General features: G+C 49.0%; 1 protein-coding gene across 1 annotated transcript in view; it reads left to right on the top strand.

The window, feature by feature from the left end:
• ADCY2 (adenylate cyclase 2) overlaps positions 1-20,232 on the top strand; it is a 4,811,883-nt gene that overhangs the window by 2,810,063 nt on the left and 1,981,588 nt on the right. The window contains exon 5 of the mRNA XM_069219709.1: positions 11,949-12,097. Coding sequence (XP_069075810.1) covers positions 11,949-12,097 — 149 coding nt within the window. The remainder of the gene's footprint in view (positions 1-11,948; positions 12,098-20,232) is intronic.

The following is a 20,232-nucleotide window of genomic DNA, read 5'->3' on the forward strand; positions in this document are numbered from 1 at the left end:
GGTTGGCTATGGACTGTTCAGCGGTCTTCACCATGACGGTCTTTGCTTTGTTCAGCGGTCTTCACCATGGCGGTCTTGGCCTTGTTCAGCGGTGCTTTGCCATGGCTGGCTATGGACTGTTCAGCGGTCTTCACCATGGCGGTCTTGGCCTTGTTCAGCGGTGCTTTGCCATGGCTGGCTATGGACTGTTCAGCGGTGGCCTGAGATGGCGGTTCAGATACTGACATTGGGGTGTGACATGACGAACTCCACACTGGACATTGGTGTGTGGCATGACGAACTCCACACTGGACATTGGGGTGTGGCATGACGAACTCCATACTGGAAATTGGTGTGTGGCATGACGAACTCCACACTGGACATTGGTGTGTGGCATGACGAACTCCACACTGGACATTGGGGTGTGGCATGAAGAACTCCACACCGGACATTGGGGTGTGGCTTGACGTTCCATCATCGCCCAGCGGGGCTGTGGGATCCTGGTTCCTCCTCGCCCCTGACTCCGGCGGTGGTATCCTGACCAGTGACGATACTTGGGGCCTCCTGGGCACTGACTCTGGCGGTGGTCTCCTGACCAGTAACGATACTTGGGCCCTCCTTGGCACTGACTCTAGCGGTGGTCTCCTGACCAGTAACAATACTTGGGCCCTCCTGGGCACTGACTCTGGCGGTGGTCTCCGGACCAGTAACGATACTTGGGCCCTCCTGGGCACTGACTCTGGCGGTGGTCTCCTGACCAGTAACGATACTTGGGCCCTCCTGGGCACTGACTCTGGCGGTGATCTCCTGACCAGTAACGATACTTGGGCCCTCCTGGGCACTGACTCTGGCGGTGGTCTCCTGACCAGTAATGACGGTGCTGGCGGTTGTGTCTGGACCGCCGGAAATGATGGCGCACTTCTCCGCCGTGACACTCACAACAGGCTGGACAGACTTCCTCTGAACCTTCCTCACCTTTTTTGGAGTTACAGCTGACTCACCAATCGCCTTCGATCCCATTTCACTTGTTGTCCCACCAGGAGTCTTGACACGGTCCCGTCGTCCATTCTCCAATTTCGGTGCCTTTACAGGGGGTGGGCTGACAGTGCCCTGGCTCCGGGTCCTACTGCCTGCCCTGGTGGACGGTGCAGTCTAAAAACCTGGAACACGGACCACTGGTACTGCAGGCTTTTTGGCTGAGGCGCTACGACGGGACTGATGAACTGGGTGCGGGGGCAAACAGGTCAATTTGACAGAGGGACAGTTTCTGACGAACACTGGGATGGGTAGCTGGAGGGAGTCTGGGAGTGGTGGTAGAGGAGGCGGTTGTAGGAGGTGTCACTTTAGTTTTTTTGGGTGCATGTGCAGGTACTGGAGGCTGTCGTGAGGTGGATGGATGTTGGGTGAGTGATTGCCGGCGTTTGTGTACTTTGGGAGGGGGCGTCACAGACACACTGGGAGAGGACACAGGGGACGTGTAAATGGCAGTGGAGGTGGTGAGTGCAGGTGAGCGGCTTGTGGTGCTGGGTGTTCTGGTGCGAGTCCTAGTGCCTGTAGATGTGGTGCATGCAGGTGTGTGTGTAAACGACACTTGGAGGGAGGAGGGAGAAGAGGAGGAGGGGGACACAGTGGAGACAGTGGATGTTGCTGTGTCAGTATGGGTGTGATGCTTGTGTGAGTGCCTGTGGTGTGTGTGGTGCCTATGTTTGCTTGAGCTACTTTTGGGTGTTGACTTGTGTGCATGCTGGTCTTTAGGTGTGCTTGGGATGGGCTGGGGTACAGGGGACTGGGTCTGGGTGGAGGAAGTTGGAGGGGGGAGGCTGGACACAGGGACAAAGGCTGCCATCAGTGCTGAAGCCAGAGATTGCAGGGTTCGCTGAACGACAGCCTGACCAGAATGAATGCCTTCCAGGAATGCATTACCGTGTTTCAACTCTCGTTCTACACCCTGGATGGCATTCACAATGGTAGACTGCCCAACAGTGAGTGACCTCAATGGTCAATGGCCTCCTCACTGAGGGCAGCAGGGGTGACTGGGGCAGGGCCTGAGGTGCCTGGGGCGAAGGTGATGCCCACCCTCCTGGGTGAGCGGCCACGGGACCCACGCTGAGGGGCTGCTGGGAGGGCGGTGCTGGTAGGGGAGGTGGCGGCTGTACCTGTAGAAGTGGGGGGCACAGATGGTGCCGCCACCACAGGGGAGCTCCCATCGGCGGACGAGTCTGTGTCGCTGGTTGGTGATCTGGTGGCCGACATGAAGCTCCCCTCGCCCTCCGTCCCACTGGTGAATTCAGAGTCTGTGGTGTGGCCCTCCATGGCCATGTGGGATGCAGCTCCCTCGTGCTCCGGTGCCATTGTACCTCCGCCTGTTGATGCTGATGTACAAAAGGACAGGGAGAGCAGGAAAAGGGGGGAGACAGAAGAAAGAGAGTTTTAGTGCATGGCCTACCGCTACCGTTGGCGGACAAGACAGACGCAGCAGCCCCATGCATTACTCCGTTCTCCTGCCCTCTGCACATGCTATTTCTGGGATATGACCTACATGGCAATGGTAGTAATCTTCCCACATGGATGGCAAAGGGGCAACTATACATCAACTTCCCTCTGTTTTGAGCTGGGGTAGAGTGCCACATGGCCTACATAATGGAGGGGCCTTGCCTACCTTACTCGCCCTGGCCTAGGGACACCCACAGCCCACCACCCCCACCCAGACACCTCCACTGCACGCAAAGTCCATAGGATGAGGTTGTACTCACCCCCTTGTGTCTGCTGTGATCTCCTTAAGCGCCCATCCAACTCCGGGTAGACCACCGCCAGGATCCGGAACATCAGGGGGGTCATGGTGCGACAGGCACCCCTCCCACGTTGGGAGGCCATCCCCAGCTGAGCCTCCGCCGTCTTCTTGGTGCAGCGGCGAATGTCCTCCCATCTCTTACGGCAGTGGGTGCCCCGTCTCTGGTGGGCCCCCAGGGTCCGGACTTCCTTGGCGATGGCACGCCAAATGTCCCTCTTCTGGTGGGCGCTGACCTACATGACATGCACAAGGAAAGAGGAACAGTCATTACCTACTGCACCGTCGTTGTGATTGGCCCCCTCCCAACTCTATCCCTGTGGCCCATTCATCCCCATGCATAACTGTTCCATGTACTCTGCCCCCTTCCCTCATCCACCCAGCCCTCTCCACCCAAGCCTAGCCCATACAACGTTCTCCCTGTGTACTAACCTGTTGGTCTGGAGGACCGTAGAGTAGCGTGTGCTGGGGAGGACCCCATCCACAAGTTTCTCCAACTCCTGTGCAGTGAAGGCAGGGGCCCTTTCCCCAGACGCAGCAGCCATCGTCACTTCCAGACCGAGGTCACAGCAGCACTAGCAGTGTAGGTCCTCTCCTGTCGAAGGTTAGGTATCTAGTGATTGAAGAGATAGAAAATGGTGGTGACGTCCGCAGCGGTGACGTCCGCGGCGGGCGCATCATCACCGCCAGCGCACATGTTCATTGGCTCCTGGGACCCATAGGGTCCAATGTTAACCAATGCAGCATTGCGCCGCGCTCTACGACCGCCTACCGCGACGGTGTCCAACGCCAGAGCAGTTACCCCACAATTCCATTGTCCCAGTTTAGAGGTCAGGCAGCCGCCATTTCAGGGGCCCACATGGCTTCAATTACTACTGCGTCACACATACCGAGGCCTACACTCAAAACCGTTCCCGGATGGGTTAATTGTCTGTTGTAGTCTTGTGTGTGACTGTGGGTACATACCTGGAGGAATGCTGACAGTTTCTTCGCTGTTGTCCTTCTTAGGCACCATCAGTTGGGACATATTGGAAGATGGCGGAATCCGCCGGTGTACTGACCGCTGGTGGACCTGTTGACAATGGAAGAGCGACATGTCATCGTGACCTACCGGTTTGACCGTGCCACAATCCAGGAACTACGTAGCCAGTTGGAGCCAGACGTGATGTCACCAATCCGCCATCCGACTGGAATCCCCCCTGACGTGCAAGTGCTGTCAGTGCTCCATTTCCTTGCACGTGGGTCTTTTCAGACAACAGTGGCCATGGCATCAGGGATGTCCCAGCCTATGTTTTCCAACGTGTTGTCCAGAGTGTTGTCTGCCCTGCTGATAAACGTAAGGAGATACATCATTTTCCCTGAGGTGGCGGATTTGCCTACAGTGAAAGGTGACTTCTATGCCCTTGGGCATATCCCCAACGTCCTAGGTGCCATTGATGGGACCCATGTAGCTCTGGTCCCTCCCCACAGGAATGAACAGGTGTACAGGAACAGGAAGAGTTATCATTCTATGAATGTCCAGATAGTCTGTTTGGCAGACCAGTACATCTCGCAGGTAAATGCTATGTTCCCTGGCTCAGTGCATGACGCCTACATCCTGCGTAATAGCAGCATCCCTGATATGATGGGTGAACTCCAGAGGCACCGTGTATGGCTATTGGGGGACTCTGGTTACCCCAACCTGTCATGGCTACTGACCCCAGTGAGGAATCCCAGGACCAGGGCAGAGGAACGGTACAATGAGGCCCATGGCCGGACTAGGAGGGTGATCGAGCGGACCTTCGGCCTCCTGAAGGCCAGGTTCAGGTGCCTCTATATGACAGGTGGATCCCTATTCTACTCACCGAAGAAGGTGTGCGACATCATCATCGCCTGCTCCATGCTCCATAACTTGGCATTGCGACGCCAGGTGCCTTTTCTGCAGGAGGATGATCCAGATGACGGTGTTGTTGCAGCGGGGGAGCCTGTGGAGCCTGTGGACAGTGATGAGGATGAAGCTGATGAAGATGAAAACGACAACAGGGAGTCAGTCATACAGCAATATTTTCAGTGAGACACAGGTGAGTACATTTTCATGTTTCACATAATATTAACTTTCACACGTCTACCTCTATCCTGTACCTACATTTCACTCCCTATTTGTTAACTGAGTTGCCCCCTTCCACTTCAGTTTCACTAATGTGGTAACCTACGTGTCAACAGCTTGCACCCTTGAAAGGCTTGTGATGTGTGACATTGGTATGTTGGCCTTCCAATGGGTCACCTTTTTTAACACTGTAATTGACAATACACAGTTCACAATCATTGACTGGCTCCAGTTTTATTAGTGTTTCAAGGGTGTTTATTTAAGTGCATAACAATGAAGGGGGGTTGTGAAATGGGGATGGGTGATGGTGGAGGAATGTCCATGGCAGAGTCCAGTCTATTAGTCTCACAGGTACATTGCACATCTGGCCATTGGAAGTGGAGCTGGGGCAGTTCCGATTTGGACAGGGTAACAAAGTGGGACAGTGGGAGGACGATCAGGCTGGTCTTATTTCCTGGCGGGGGTCTTGCCATCTTGCTCTGTCCTGTTCCTTGATCTCAGGGCCCGCTTGCGTGGTGGTTGTCCATCTGCAGGGGATGGGGTGCTGGTGTGTTATTCCTGTGGTGGGGCGTCCTGTCCACTAGCGCCGGCGGAGGTGGTGGGCAGTTCATCGTCCTGGCTAGTGTCAGGGGCCCCTTGGAGTGCCACGGTGTCCCTCAAGGTCTTTTGAATGTCCGTCAGCACCCCTACAATGGTGCCCAGGGCGGAGCCGATGGTCCTGAGCGCCTCCCTGAACCCCAAATACTGTTCCTCCTGCAGACGCAGGGTCTCCTGCAACTTGCCCAGTACCGTAGCCATCGTCTCCTGGGAGTGGTGGTATGCTCCCATGATAGAGGAGAGGGCCTCCTTGAGAGTAGGTTCCCTTGGCCTGTCCTCCCTCTGTCGCACAGCAGACCTTCCAGTTCCCCTGTGTTCCTGTGCCTCCGTCCCCTGGACTGTGTGCCCACTACCACTGCCCCCAGGTCTCTGTTGTTGTTGGGGTGTTGGGTTAGCCTGTGTGCCCTGTAGTGGTGGACACCTCTCCTGGGTAGGGAGATTTGGGCCCATTGGGTGGGTGCTGTGCTGGTGTTCACAGAGGGTGGCAGTTCGGTGTTGGGCTGTGGCTGGGCAAGGGGAACCGACTGTCCTGAGGCCCACGATGGTCCGGGCTGGTCATCAAGATCCAGTGGGGCAGAGCTGCTGTCGTCACTGTGGGCCTCTTCTGGGGGTGGAGTGGTGTTGTCTGGACCCTCTGGTGTGGTGACGTTCCTTCGGGTTCCTGCGTGGGTATGAGTACATGATTATTGCATGTGTGTGTTTCATGATGTGCAATGTTTGGGTGTGCGTGTACCCCAGTGCAGGCATTCCTGTGTGGGGGCTTGTGTGGTGATGGTTGGGGGGTGTTGTGGGTCTGTGCAGTGTGCATGCTTTAGTGATGGGTATCCATGCTTAGTTATGTCATGCAGGTCTTGGGGTTGGGATGGGTGGTTGGTGTCATGGGTAGATAGGTGAGGATATGGAGTAATAGGGGAGGGTGTGAGGGTGGGGGTGTGTGATAGCATGCAGGTAGGGGGGGGATATGATAGTTAAAATTTGACTTACCAGTGTCCGTTCCTCCAACGACTCCTGCGAGGCCCTCAGGATGCAAGATGGACAAGACTTGCTCCTCCCATGTTGTTTGTTGTGGGGGAGGAGGTGGGGGTCCGCCGCCAGTCCGCTGTACCGCGATGTGGTGCCTGGATACTGTGGAACGCACCTTCCCCAGTAGGTCTTTCCACCTCTTCCTGGTGTCCTCCCTATTTCTTGGGTGCTGTCCCACAGCGTTGACCCTGTCGACTATTCTTTGCCATAGCTCCATCTTCCTGGCTATTGATGTGTGCTGTACCTGTGAGCCAAATAGCTGTGGCTCTACCCGGATGATTTTCTCGACCATGACCCTGAGCTCCTCCTCGGAGAAGCGGGGGTGTCTTTGGCGTGCCATGGGGTGGTGTGTGTGATGTGTGGGGTGGTGTATGTGTTGATGAGTGTGGTGAGTGTTGTGGTATGTGGTGTTTTGTGCATGGGTGTTGTGTGGGTGATGGTGTAGTGTGCCTCTGTGTGATGGGGTTCTCTATTCTGTGCTGTCTCTCTCTGGCCTTCTCACAGAAATTGTGGTCGTAGGGGTTTGTGTGTGATGTGGGTGTGTGTTTTATATAGTAATGGGTGTGTGGGAGTGGTGTGTGTATGTGTATCAGGTGTGTGTATTTGTAATTGTCCAAGTGGCGGTGTTTTGTAGATGTGTGTGTATTTTGAGCACAGCGGTGTGTACCGCCAATGGAATACCGCATTTGAAAGACCGCCACGTGGATTCGTGGGTCGTAATAGCATGGGCGTGTTTCTGTTGGCGTGGAGGTGGAGGATTTGTTTCCGCATGTTTATCGCTGACCTTTGGTGTGGCGGTGTTGTGTGGGTGTCTGAATTTCAGCGGATTCCGAGATGTGTGTCATAATAGCTGTGGCGGAATTCCGCGGCGGTGTATTGGCGGTCTTCTGTACGGCGGTAAGCGCCTTATACCGCCAAGGTCGTAATGACCCCCAAAGTTTGGGTGATGGAGTCAGTAGAGCTCCGGGCTCTCCAGGACCGCTGGACTGGCCCCTTTGAGATCAAGGAGCGTAAAGGGGAGGCCACTTACCTAGTGGACCTCAAGACCCCTAGGCACCCCCTAAGGGTCCTCCATCACAACCGGCTCAAACCTCACTTTGAGAGGTCTGAAATCAGTATGCTTCTGGTCACAGATGAATGCATGGCAGAGGAGAGTGAACCTCTCCCCGACCTCCTCTCTGTCAAAGATGGGGATGGGTCAGTGGAGGGCGTCATTCTATCTGACTCCCTGACTCTAACCCAGGGAGGAGACTGCTATGAGCTGTTAGAGCAGTTCTCCCCCCTGTTCTCCCTTACTCCTGGACTGACCCACCTCTGTGTTCATGACATTGACACAGGTGACAGTACCCCTGTGAAGAACAAAATCTACAGGTTGTCGGATAAGGTGAAGGCCAACATCAAGGAGGAGGTCTCTAAGATGTTGACTTTAGGGGTTATTGAGAAATCCAGTAATCCCTGGGCCAGTCCTGTGGTATTGATTCCTAAGGCTACTGTCCCATTGCGAAGCCAGAACTCCGGTTCTGTGTGGACTACCGGGGTCTCAACTCAGTTACCGGGACTGATGCTCACCCCATCCCGAGCTGATGAGCTCGTTGACAGACTAGGTGCTGCCAAGTTCCTGAGTGCGTTCGATCTTACTTCAGGGTACTGGCAGATCGGCCTGACTGAGGGGGCTAAAGAAAGATCAGCATTTTCCACCCCTGATGGCCATTACGAATTCAGGGTGATGCCATTTGGGCTGAAAAATGCCCCCGCTACCTTCCAACGGTTGGTTAACGGGGTCCTAGCTGGTAAAGATGCCTACTGTGCAGCTTACCTGGACGACATAGCTGTCTACAGCTCCAGCTGGGAGGAACACCTGCTCCACCTCAAGGAGGTGCTTCAGGCTCTGCAACAGGCAGGCCTGACCATCAAGGCTAGTAAGTGCCAGATTGGGCAGGGTTCCATGGTGCACTTGATACACCTAGTAGGTGGTGGCAAGGTGCAGCCACTCCAGGCCAAGATTGAAACTATCAAGGCCTGGCAACCACCTAGAACACAGACGGAGGTGAGAGCCTTTTTGGGCCTCACTGGATACTACCACAGATTTGTTAAGGGCTATGGTACCATTGTGCCCCCCTTGACAGAACTCACTTCCAAGAAACAACCTAGGTTGGTGAATTGTACAGAGGCTTGTCAGAAAGCCTTTGATTCTCTAAAGGAAGCCATGTGCACGGCCCCCTTGCTCAAGGCCCCTGACTACTCCCAGGAATTTCTTGTGCAGACAGACGCTTCGGAGCATGGCATAGGGGCTGTTCTAGCACAGCTAAATGAGGAGGGCTCAGACCAACCAGTAGTCTTTATTAGCAGAAGAATATTACCACGGGAACAGAGATGGAGTGCTATTGAGAGAGAAGCATTTGCTGTGGTCTGGGCACTAAAGAAGCTAAGACCCTACCTGTTTGGGACTCAATTCCGGATTCAGACAGACCACAGGCCCCTCAGATGGCTCATGCAGATGAGGGGTGAGAATCCAAAACTCTTGAGGTGGTCTATTTCCCTACAGGGGATGGACTTTACAGTGGAGCATCGCCCAGGGGTTGACCACGCCAATGCTGATGCTCTCTCCAGATACTTCCGCCTTAGCGATGAGAGCTCTGAGGAGGTCGGGTAGCTCTCCCCACTTTCAGCTGGAGGGGACACATGTTAGACCTGACATGCCTTAGGGTGGTCACCCCTAACTTTTTGCCTGCCTCCCTCCACTTTTTGGACTCTGTTTTTGCTGGCTTTTAGACTCTGCGCACTTTACCATGGCTAACCAGTGCTAAAGTGCATATGCTCTCTCCCTTTAAACATGGTAATCTTGGATCATACCCGATTGGACTATTTAATTTACTTATAAGTCCCTAGTCATGTGCACTATATGTGCCCAGGGCCTGTAGATTAAATGCTACTAGTGGGCCTGCAGCACTGGTTGTGCCACCCACTTCAGTAGCCCCTTTACCTTGTCTCGGGCCTGCCATTGCAAGGCCTGTATGTGCAGTTCCACTGTCACCTCGACTTGGCATTTAAAAGTACTTGCCAAGCCTAAAACTCCCCTTTTTCTACATATAAGTCACCTCTAATGTGTGCCCTAGGTAACCCCTAGAGCAGGGTGCTGTGTAGGTAAAAGGCAGGACATGTACCTGTGTAATTTACATGTCCTAGAAGTGTAAAACTCCTAAATTCGTTTTTACACTACTGTGAGGCCTGCTCCCTTCATAGGCTAACATTGGGGCTGCCCTCACACATTATTGAAGTGGTAGCTGCTGATCTGAAAGGAGTAGGAAGGTCATATTTAGTATGGCCAGAATGGTAATACAAAATCCTGCTGACTGGTGAAGTTGGATTTAATTTTACTATTCTAGAAATGCCACTTTTAGAAAGTGAGCAGTTCTTTGCACTTAAATCTTTCTGTGTCTTACAATCCACGTCTGGCTGGGTTTAGTTGACAGCTCCTTGTGCATTCACTCAGACACACCCCAAACACAGGGTACTCAGCCTCACTTGCATACATCTGCATTTTGAATGGGACTTCCTGGGCTGGGAGGGTGGAGGGCCTGCTCTCACACAAAGGACTGCTACACCCCCTACTGGGACCCTGGCAGACAGAATTGAACTGAAAGGGGACCTGGTGCACTTCTTAGCCACTCTTTGAAGTCTCCCCCACTTCAAAGGCACATTTGGATATAAAACAGGGCCTCTGCCCTACCACCTCAGACACTTGCTGGAGAAGAAACCTGAACCAGAACCTGCAGCCTGCCAAGAAGAACTGCCTGACTGCTCAAAGGAATCACCTGTCTGCTTTCTACAAAGGACTGCTGCCTTGCTGTTGGCCTGCTGCCTTGCTGAAGTCTTGTATGGTTGCAAAAGTGCTCTCCAAGGGCTTGTATAGAGCTTGCCTCCTGCTCCCTGAAGTCTCAGGACCAAAAAGACTTCTCTTTTTCATTTGGACTCCTCGTGCACCGAACAATTTGACGCACAGCGCAGTGAGAAATTCACCGCACGACGATCCAGAAAGATGCCGCTCGACGCGACGCCTGCCGTGCGACCGGAACTTCGACACACAGCCTCGCATGTACAACGCCGCCCGACTTCCAGAGAGGAAATCGATGCGACACCTGTCGTGAGAAAGAAAATTCCACGGTCAGCCTCCCGGAATGACACGCAGCCGGATAACAAGCCGAGGAATCCAGGCATAGACCCCGGGACATCTGGTAATCCCACGATCCATAGAAGGAGACGGTCCGTGGGCCGGAAAGCGACGCACATCTTCCCCGAGTGAAAAATAACGACGCAAGTCCGTGTGTGAAGGGGCGAAACTGACGCACACACCATTTTTCTTCCCGTAGAGCGACGCACGTATCCCCACGTGAAAAATAACGACGCAAGTCCGTGTGTGCAGGGGCGAAACTGACGCACACACCATTTTTCCACGCATCTCCTCCTCTGCGGCCCTCTGCGAAGGTTTTCCACTACAAACCAGGTACTTTGTGCTTGAAAGAGACTTTGTTTGCTTTTTAAAGACTTAAGACACTTTATATCACTTTTCAGTGATATCTTTACAAATTCATATTGCATCTTTTATCGTTTTGACCTACAAATATCCAGATAAATGTTATATATTTTTCTGAACACTCTGTGGTGTATTTTTGTGGTGCTATATGGTGTTATTGTATGATTTATTGCAGAAATACTTTACACATTGCCTTCTAAGTTAAGCCTGACTGCTCAGTGCCAAGCTACCAGAGGGTGGGCACAGGATAATTTGGATTGTGTGTGACTTACCCTGACTAGAGTGAGGGTTCTTGCTTGGACAGGGGGTAACCTGACTGCCAACCAAAAACCCCATTCATAACACTCTAAGTTAAGCCTGCCAAGCTACAGAATGGTTAAGCACACCTTAATTTATTGAATTTGTGTGGTTCCCTCTGACAAGGATTGTGGCTGTTGCCTTGGAACAGCTCAAACCCCAACCCCCAACAAACATTCTTATTTTTTCACAGCGAGCATCAAGTTTTCAACTGTCTACTGCTCAGAAACTACCATTTATTTGATATTGGGTTAGGATGACCAATGTCACCAATTAATTATTCCCTGCCAGTGGATGCCCTGTCATTGATGGGCAGGGCATTTCACAGAACCAAGCCATCACATGTGGTTGACCAAGCATGCAGACTTCACCATGAGTGGGATTTCACCCAATTTCAAGAAGAGCAATGTTTTGCAGCTCCACGTGAAAAGACAGGATTCTAACCGCCTTAATTTTAACCAGATCTAAATCAGAAAAAATACAAAAGTTACATTTTAAATAGTTTACTGAATATTTTGTCTGCAAAATGTCTTAACTATCATTAAAAAAAATGACACACAGATTGTCTATTTTTTGAAGCAAAAAAAGCAAATGTAGCTGTATTTAAAGAAATGTGCTAAGTTAAGTTTTATCTTCCCACACAGGAACGCCTGTTGCTTTCTCTTCTTCCTGCCCACATTGCAATGGAAATGAAGGCTGAGATCATTCAGAGATTACAAGGACCAAGAGCTGGACAACTAGAAAACACAAACAATTTCCACAACTTGTATGTCAGGAGGCACACGCATGTCAGGTACTGGACCAAAATATATAAATGTCAACTTTTAATATTTTCTAAAGACAACACAGAGTCTTCCTGTCTTCTTAGTTACATATTGTGTTTAATGATGGACACAGTTGTGTGCATCATTGAAAAAATTGTTTCATTAAATATGTGTGTTTTTCTAATATGCAGCTTTTGAGTAAGGTGCGATGATGCAAACGTGAGAGCATGGACAGGCAGTCTGCAAATACTCCAGTCCCATTACCTCACCTCAATAAACTTCTTATTTCATCCAGAACTGTTAGACCTGACAGCTCTTGACATGGTTTCTAGTATTTTTTGCTTCTGACCACCTGTGTTTGGATCCTGTGATGTAATTCGTTTTAGCTGGTTTTGATACTCTGGCCAATTTACCACTGCTAACCAGTGCTAAAGTGCAAGTGCTCTCTATCTAAATTGTATTGTTGATTGGTTATCCATGATTGGCATATTTGATGTACTAGTAAGTACCTAGTAAATTGCACTAGATGTGCCCATGGCCTCTAAATCAAATGCTACTAGTGGGCCTAGGGCACTGATTGTGCCACTCACATGAGTATCCCTGTAAACATATCTCATATCTGCCACTGCAGTGTCTATGTGTGCAGTTTTAAACTGACAATTCGATCTGGCCAGTGCACCGACTTGCCAGGCCCAAATCTTTCCTTTTAATATATGTAGGTTACCCCCAAGGTAGGCCCTAGGTAACCCCACGGGCAGGGGGCTATGTATGTAAAAGGTAGGACATGTACTGATGTGTTCGACATGTCCTGATTGTCAAATACTGCCACATTTGGTTTTCACTATTGCAAGGCCTATCTCTCTCATTGGTTAACATGGGGACTGTCTTTCAATATCTTTTAAGTGCAGTTTCCGATTGGGAACAGATAGAGAGATGGGTGTTTTTTTTGTTAAAGATTCTGTGCCTCTGCCTCTCTGTGGAACCTACGTCTTGGTCAGACTGACTGTTGGGCTGTTTGTGAATTCCTACAAGACAGTGACACAAAGGGAGCTGGGGAGTGTCCTGCATATCCTAATGAGTCTCCTGGGCCAGAGTGGGGAGGAAGGAGCTGACACTTACACCTGAAAGGGCTGTGCCTGTCCTCACACAATGCAGACTCCAACCCCCTGGAGTGTGTCTGGGGGCACGCCTGGGCAAGGCAGGATCTTGTGAAGAACAGAGACCTTCCTGAGAGGTTTGCCTACTTCAAAGGCAGAAATGAATATAAGTAGTGGACCCAAAACCTCAGATTTTCAGATTAGTTCTGGATCAAGAGGAACCTCTGCCAAAGAGGACAAGAAGGCCAAGGAAAAGGGCTTGATGCTTGAGGAGGACCTACGTGTTGCTTTGCTGTGCTGACCTGCTGCTGCTGCTTCTGCCTAAAGATGGAAATAACCGGACTTTGCTTCCTGAATCCTGCTTGTGATGTTTTTCCAAGTGTTTGGACTGAGCTTCCCCCTGCTCTGAAGTCTCAGAGACATCAAATTCTTCATCTTCCAGTGCCTGGGTTCTTCTGCTGCGAGTCCTGACTTGCTAAGTGGTGCCAAATCCAGTCCCTGGGCCCTTAGAAGTAGAAGCTGGTAACCTGCGGGGAAAAATCCACTCACAGCGTGTGTGCGCATCAGACAAATCGACACACGTTCCGTCCTGCAGCTGAAAATTTGACACAGTGCCTGTTCTCATTTCCGACTCTGTGTACAGGGCATCGGAAACTTCCATGCACGGACACTGGGCCTCAAACTCTTCAACATCCCTGCATGGACTGTGCATCCAGAATTGACGCACGGCCACCCCTTACAAGAAAAGAATCAACACATGGCCTCCAGTGCGAAGAAAGAATCAACAAACGGCCTCAGTTGTGAGTACGGAATCAATGCATCACTGTCTTTTCTTTATCTTTGACGCATACCAGGTACTTTGTGCTAAAACAGTGCATCTATTGATTTATTTGGATTAAGACTATTTTTATTTAAAAAAATTGTATCTTTGCTTTTGTATGTTGCACTTTTGTTGTTTTGGTCTTGTTTGATTAAGATTAGTATTACCTATTTTTTTAAACTGGTGTGGAGTCCTTTTGTGGTGTTTTCACTGTTTTACTGTGTGTGTTTTGTACAAATACTTTACACATAGTCTCTGAGATAAGCCTAACTGCTTGTGCCATGCTGCCAAGGTGTGAGCAGGGGTAATCCGAGCTGTGTATCGCCCTTACCCTGACTAAAGTGAGGGTCCCCACTTGGAAAGGGTGTAACCTGACTACCAACTGGAGACCCCATTTTTAACAGGAACATAAATCTGTGCCCACAGTAAAAGTGTGCAACTTTTAAAAGGCGAGAGCAAATCCCGATTCAGACAATGAAAACGTGTTTATTGTATGTATTTCTCAACTTTAATAGAGAACCAAAAAGTAATTATAGCTCTCCCACACAGTTCACAATCCAACCCTTTTTCCCAGAGATGCCTGAAGGATGCAATATAATGTCCATAACTGCCAAAGGAGCCATCACTAGACATTTCCACTTTATCAGTAATGACCACTGATGATGACTGCCAGTTCAAGAAAAGTGGCAGCTAGTAAGATGCCCAGTTCACCAGCATTGAAAAGCTCATACTTCCAAAAAAGAGATGGTTTTATGAGACACTACTCTATCATTCCTGACAAAAGCAAACAGCCCTCCAGAAAGCCTAGTGAGATGCCATCTGCAGTTGCTTTGGGGCACCCAAACACAAAATAGGTACATTTTTGAATAGTATAAGAACAGAATGTCAAGTTGTACCCAATGTTTTAAGTATTTCCTCAGTTCTTCATCTGCCATGCTATCATGCTACTCTGGCCTAAGAGTCTGAGCACGCAGAGTACTTCACTGCCTTTCCATTAATATGTGAGAAATGATGGCTACAACCTGAGTGGTCTATCGTATCATGGTTTGGTAGAAGCAATTTTAAGGGATTATTTGAAATGGACTGACCCCTTTTTAATGGGCACTCAGTGGAGTGGTAAAGTGGCTGCCAAATTGATTATCCTACTGATTAGTGACACCAACAATATTGTGGCTTACTAATATCAAAGACAGAATATTGAGGGACAAAATATTGAAAGATACTTGCATATAGGGAAGTGCAGATTTGCCATTGCTAACTCCACATGTACGTTCCATGCACGGATATGTACCATATAGGTAAATATATGTGAAGATTTTATTTTTCATATTCTGCCCTCGATATTCTGTCCCATCAATATTGTTGATTCGATATTGACGGGGCACACCATCAAATGGTCCCTGCAGTGTGAGTGTTTTCCTATTATTGATAAACACTCCAGCCTCGCTGGCATTTAGTGCCATAACAAATGATAATTATGTTTCAACTATATGTAATACAAAAATTATTTAAACATCAAAAATAAAATATTGTCAGGTTAGTAAGCCTGAACAGCATAGAAAATAAAGTTTAAAAACCTGTACTAATGCATATGCACGTATGCATCGTCACACCTGTGCGTATGTGTGCCATAATGCTTAAAGGCGCCACTGTCCACCACATGTGCACACAAATGCATCACTATTCATTTGCATCACCACATATGTTCGTTCATATTTAGGCCCATATTTTTACCCCATTTGCACCTGGTTTGCGTCATTTATTTTGATGCAAAACCCGTGCAAACTTAACTTCATATTTATATTTTGACGCTAGACCTGTCTAGCATCAAAAATATGGAGTTAGCTTCATTTTAAGGATGTGTGAAACTGCCTTGCGTCCATGAGATGCAAGGTAGGCATTCCTGTCCAATAACTGACTTAAACACCTTAGCGCCATATTTAGCCAACAAGGCAAAAATGGCGCACAGGTGGGAGGCGGACTCGAAAAATGACGCTAAACCCAATTTGCGTCAAAATTTAACACCTGGGTCAAGGCAGGCATTAAAATGAGGCAAACACACCACTTCCTAAGGAAAACACATACAAGCAACATCAAAGCCCAACAGGACAATATGGAGGTACTACTGATGCAGCTTGCAAGACGATGCCGAGCACAGGACCAACAGCAGCAGCCACCACTACCCCATAACGTGGCCCACAAAAGCAAGGCAGAAGGCAGGAGATGGTCTTCAGGAACAGGACAACCTTCCATGGCCTCAGGGAACAGGGCATCATCCGGAGGTATTGACTGAACGGGGAAGCCATACAGCAGCTGCTGCGCCAAATTGAGCCACAAATAACAGCTAGCCTGCAGATACCATACAATATACCACCGGTGACCAAGCTGCTAGCTGTCCTGCATATGTTGGCAAGTGGCTCCTTCCAGACAATGGGTGCCCTGGTCGCTGGGGTATCACAGCCCTCATTCTCCGCCTTCCTGCCCAAGATGTCATAATCTCCCTCACACCCCGCCACATCAGCTTCCCCAACACCCAGCAGAAGCAGCAGGAGATAAAACAGGGCTTCTATCAAATCCATAGCTTCCTGCATGTGCTCAGTGCAAATGATTGCACCCATGTCCGGATCGTACCACCTGCAGCCACAGAGTACCTATTCCGGAACTGAAAGCACACGCATTCCATCAATATGCCGGCCATAGTTGACCACCAGGGATTGCTCACCAACCTCTTGGCCAAGTATCCTGGGAGTGTCCATGATTCCTTCATATTCTGCCACAAAACGATCAATCAGCACTTCCAGGACAGACAATATGGCAATGGCCTTCTAGTCGGTAAGTCCGTAAAACTACCAATATACACACAGCACAACAACCCTGTAGGACACACAAAATACACACCACTACATTGACACGTGGGCAGGATGACACTGGGGTGTGACACAGGTAGTTGTCTTGTACACCCTGACACAATGGGATACACACCTATGGACAAATGACTGCTGCCACAAACATTAGCTGCCACTCTAGAGCAACAAGGTACCAATGTTAAAGCACACAGTGACAATGACATGGCCTGCACTGGAAGTACAACTTGGAAGATGAACCATTTACAATTACATTAGGCCACATAGTCAATCCGACACCCTCCCAAGCCGTATGCAGCATGGAAGTGGTGAGCAATGTGTGTTGCTGCAGGTCTAACACCATGAGGCACATAGCATGATGATTCTGACTCACAAGTAGGTGACACAGAAATACTGAGGCAGTCCCAACATCTAACATCACTCCTGGGGTGCCGTTGCCAGGTAGCAATAAGGAAGTGGACTGTGCTATGAACACATATTGATGTGCCACTAATGCAAACTGCACACTGCTGCACACACTGAAAGAGCCTATTGTCCATCAAAATAACATATGTACAGGTAGATGGCCTTTCCTGCACAGATACATCCACCTTCACAAGGCAGTTAGCAAGGTTACCTGGACCAAGTTTGATAGTGTAAGTGCACGGTTGCACATGAGCCAGTGGCAGAGGGAACAACAAAGGTTTGCCTAGAACCAAGTCACACATGGGACAATTGTGCATTGTCAATACTGAACAGCTCAGTGCTGCCAACCTATGGAGATGTGTTGTGCATTGTCACCTACCCAATTCAAAGGGCCTCACTGTTGCATTTCATCTGCAATGACATATATCTAATTGGATGGGATGTCCAGGCCATGTAGTGCAACCATATCACCACCACATCGGAATCTATTGTGTGTGTGGAAGTATCATGTCCCCTCCAGTGAAAGCACACTAAAACATGTTGGATGCTACACAACACATGGTACATACATACTGATCAGCAGTTTGGAAACAAAATCACAGATCCCAGATTAATGAGCCAAACCCAAGTTATCAAGTCAAATAACCCACTGCATAAAAAAAAACCTCACAGAAGGCCAGGATCTCACACAATACCACAAACACATATGAGTCACAGACGACACAAGATATCAACTGCCATGCTACATGACATTCTTGTTGCAATACTCACTCCTATTGTCTTTTGCAGCGGATCAGGGTTACAGTATCCAGCCATGTATCCTGACCCCATTCCCCAACCCAAGCACAGCAGCAGAGCGTGCCTATAATGAGGCACATCGGAGGACACGTGCCATTGTTGAAAGCACCTTTGGCATCCTGAAGTCCAGATTCAGGTGCCTGGACACCACAGGAGGCAGCCTGCTATATGCCCCACACATTGTGTGCAAAATCATACCTATCTGTGCTATCCTGCACAACATTTGTGTGAGGAGGAACATCCCTCTATATGAGCCAGAGCAAGAACTGCCTGAGGAGGAGGGGGAGGATGGTGCCAGGGAAAATGAGGGGAGCAGCAAAACACAGCTGCAGGAATGTGCCACAGACAGCTGATTGCACAAAATGTTTAAATCCGAATAGTCACTCTACACACCTTGTTAAGATATATAAATAAACACCTTACTTGATCACACAATCCTGTCCAGGTTTCTTCTTTCTCCATCACATGTTCCTTAGGAATGTGAGTATTACCTCAGGGAGCATGTTACAAAGACAAATCTGATTACTTCTGATGCAACATCACATGTGATGTGAACCAGAAACATGAAAAGCCGAGATATTCAACCTACCTACAATGTCAAAAGGCTGTATCCATATCCGGCTAAATCAACAGGATAAGGAAGCTGTAACATGAAAATAAAAATGTCAACTAAAATGGATGTCCAGAGACTCTTCGTGTTTCTGGGTCACATTACTTCTCTCTATTTTCAACACAATATAGGGCCTACATCTACTTTAGTGTGATTTGCCTGTACGTCCCCATTTCTCACGCCTCCTGGTGATCTTGGAAGTAATAATTGGAGATATTCTTGATGGATTCCACACTTTCCTTTTGGTGCTCTATATATGTAATATCTTTTTCACTTCCAGAAGGCACAACATCCCACTGCTCACGTTTCTTCACCTCTATCATATCTGCGTGTCTCAAAACACTTTGCTAATATTGTAGAACACATGTTCACATTATATTTTAGAGGCTTGAAAAAGTCACTGTCTGACGAAACACATGTTGGCTGTTTATGAATATATGTATGATCAAGGGCTATTATTCTATATTGCACATGAATGATCCGACTACATGGAACGACTTGGTGACGGAAATAAAAAAACATACTGGAACACAGAGAAGACTGCTGCATTATTCAAAGACTGATTCTCATCTTTTCTCATTTTAATATTTTGTATGGCAATACTTGTAATATGAGTGCTGTGGTCTTAGCTGTATATTTGTATATTGTGTATTTTCATAATACATAATTTCTTGCCTTTGGGTAGTAGGGCATTTCACCATTGAGCACCACTTCTATCAGACTTATTTGTATTAGAGATTGGACACATCTAGGAGGTGCTGTTTTTCTACCATTTCTACCCTTTACCAATCTGTACGTACATGTTATGATCCAGGTCATCAGGATAGTCCAGGACAGGCAGATTCACAGGAGAGCCATTATCCTCTGCAATGAGATATTGTACAATTAGTGTGTCTGTGTTGTGCCAGTTGCAATGTGACATTACTGACTTCCTATTGGTGGTACATTGTCATATTGGTTCCCATGCATTGTTCCTGTCATTAATGTTTGCAGTCTCTCAGCCCTATGCCCCACCTGCATGTCACATGTAGTGTGGGAAGTTTAGGCAATTGTCTGTGTGACATCTTCTAGATATGGGTTTGGTCTGAATTGTGGCTGCCACCTTCCTGATCTCATCAACCCTCCCTCTGCTTCCATTTGCATGGTGAGGTCTTGCAATGATTGTTGGCGTGCTGATGCCACAGCACCACACATAAAAATATGGCCCAGTCCCAGTCTATCATTTTTCACAGACACTTAGGCGGTGGTAAGACCTAGCACCACACCATGCATGGCATTTCGATGAGACAATACAGGTGTTGCCATTGGTAATTTCTCATGGTGTTTGCGTACTTGTGCTACATTGCATTGCAATGATGGACCTGGCAGAGTTCCATTTCCTCTTGTGACTGTGCGCCTGTGTTTTCCTTCTTACACACATATGTCCTCCCCCTCAATGCAGGTTTCTTAGCACTACCATACCTGAGATGTTGCATGGTGGCACTGCAGCTTTGTGACACAGGGGTAAACCCAGGGATGGGCAGGATGGGTATGAGATTACTGCTGTGTACATCATTATGCATGTGGTAGT

The sequence above is a fragment of the Pleurodeles waltl genome, chromosome 2_2, assembly GCF_031143425.1.
Source record: "Pleurodeles waltl isolate 20211129_DDA chromosome 2_2, aPleWal1.hap1.20221129, whole genome shotgun sequence".
Taxonomy (NCBI): Eukaryota; Metazoa; Chordata; class Amphibia; order Caudata; family Salamandridae; genus Pleurodeles; species Pleurodeles waltl.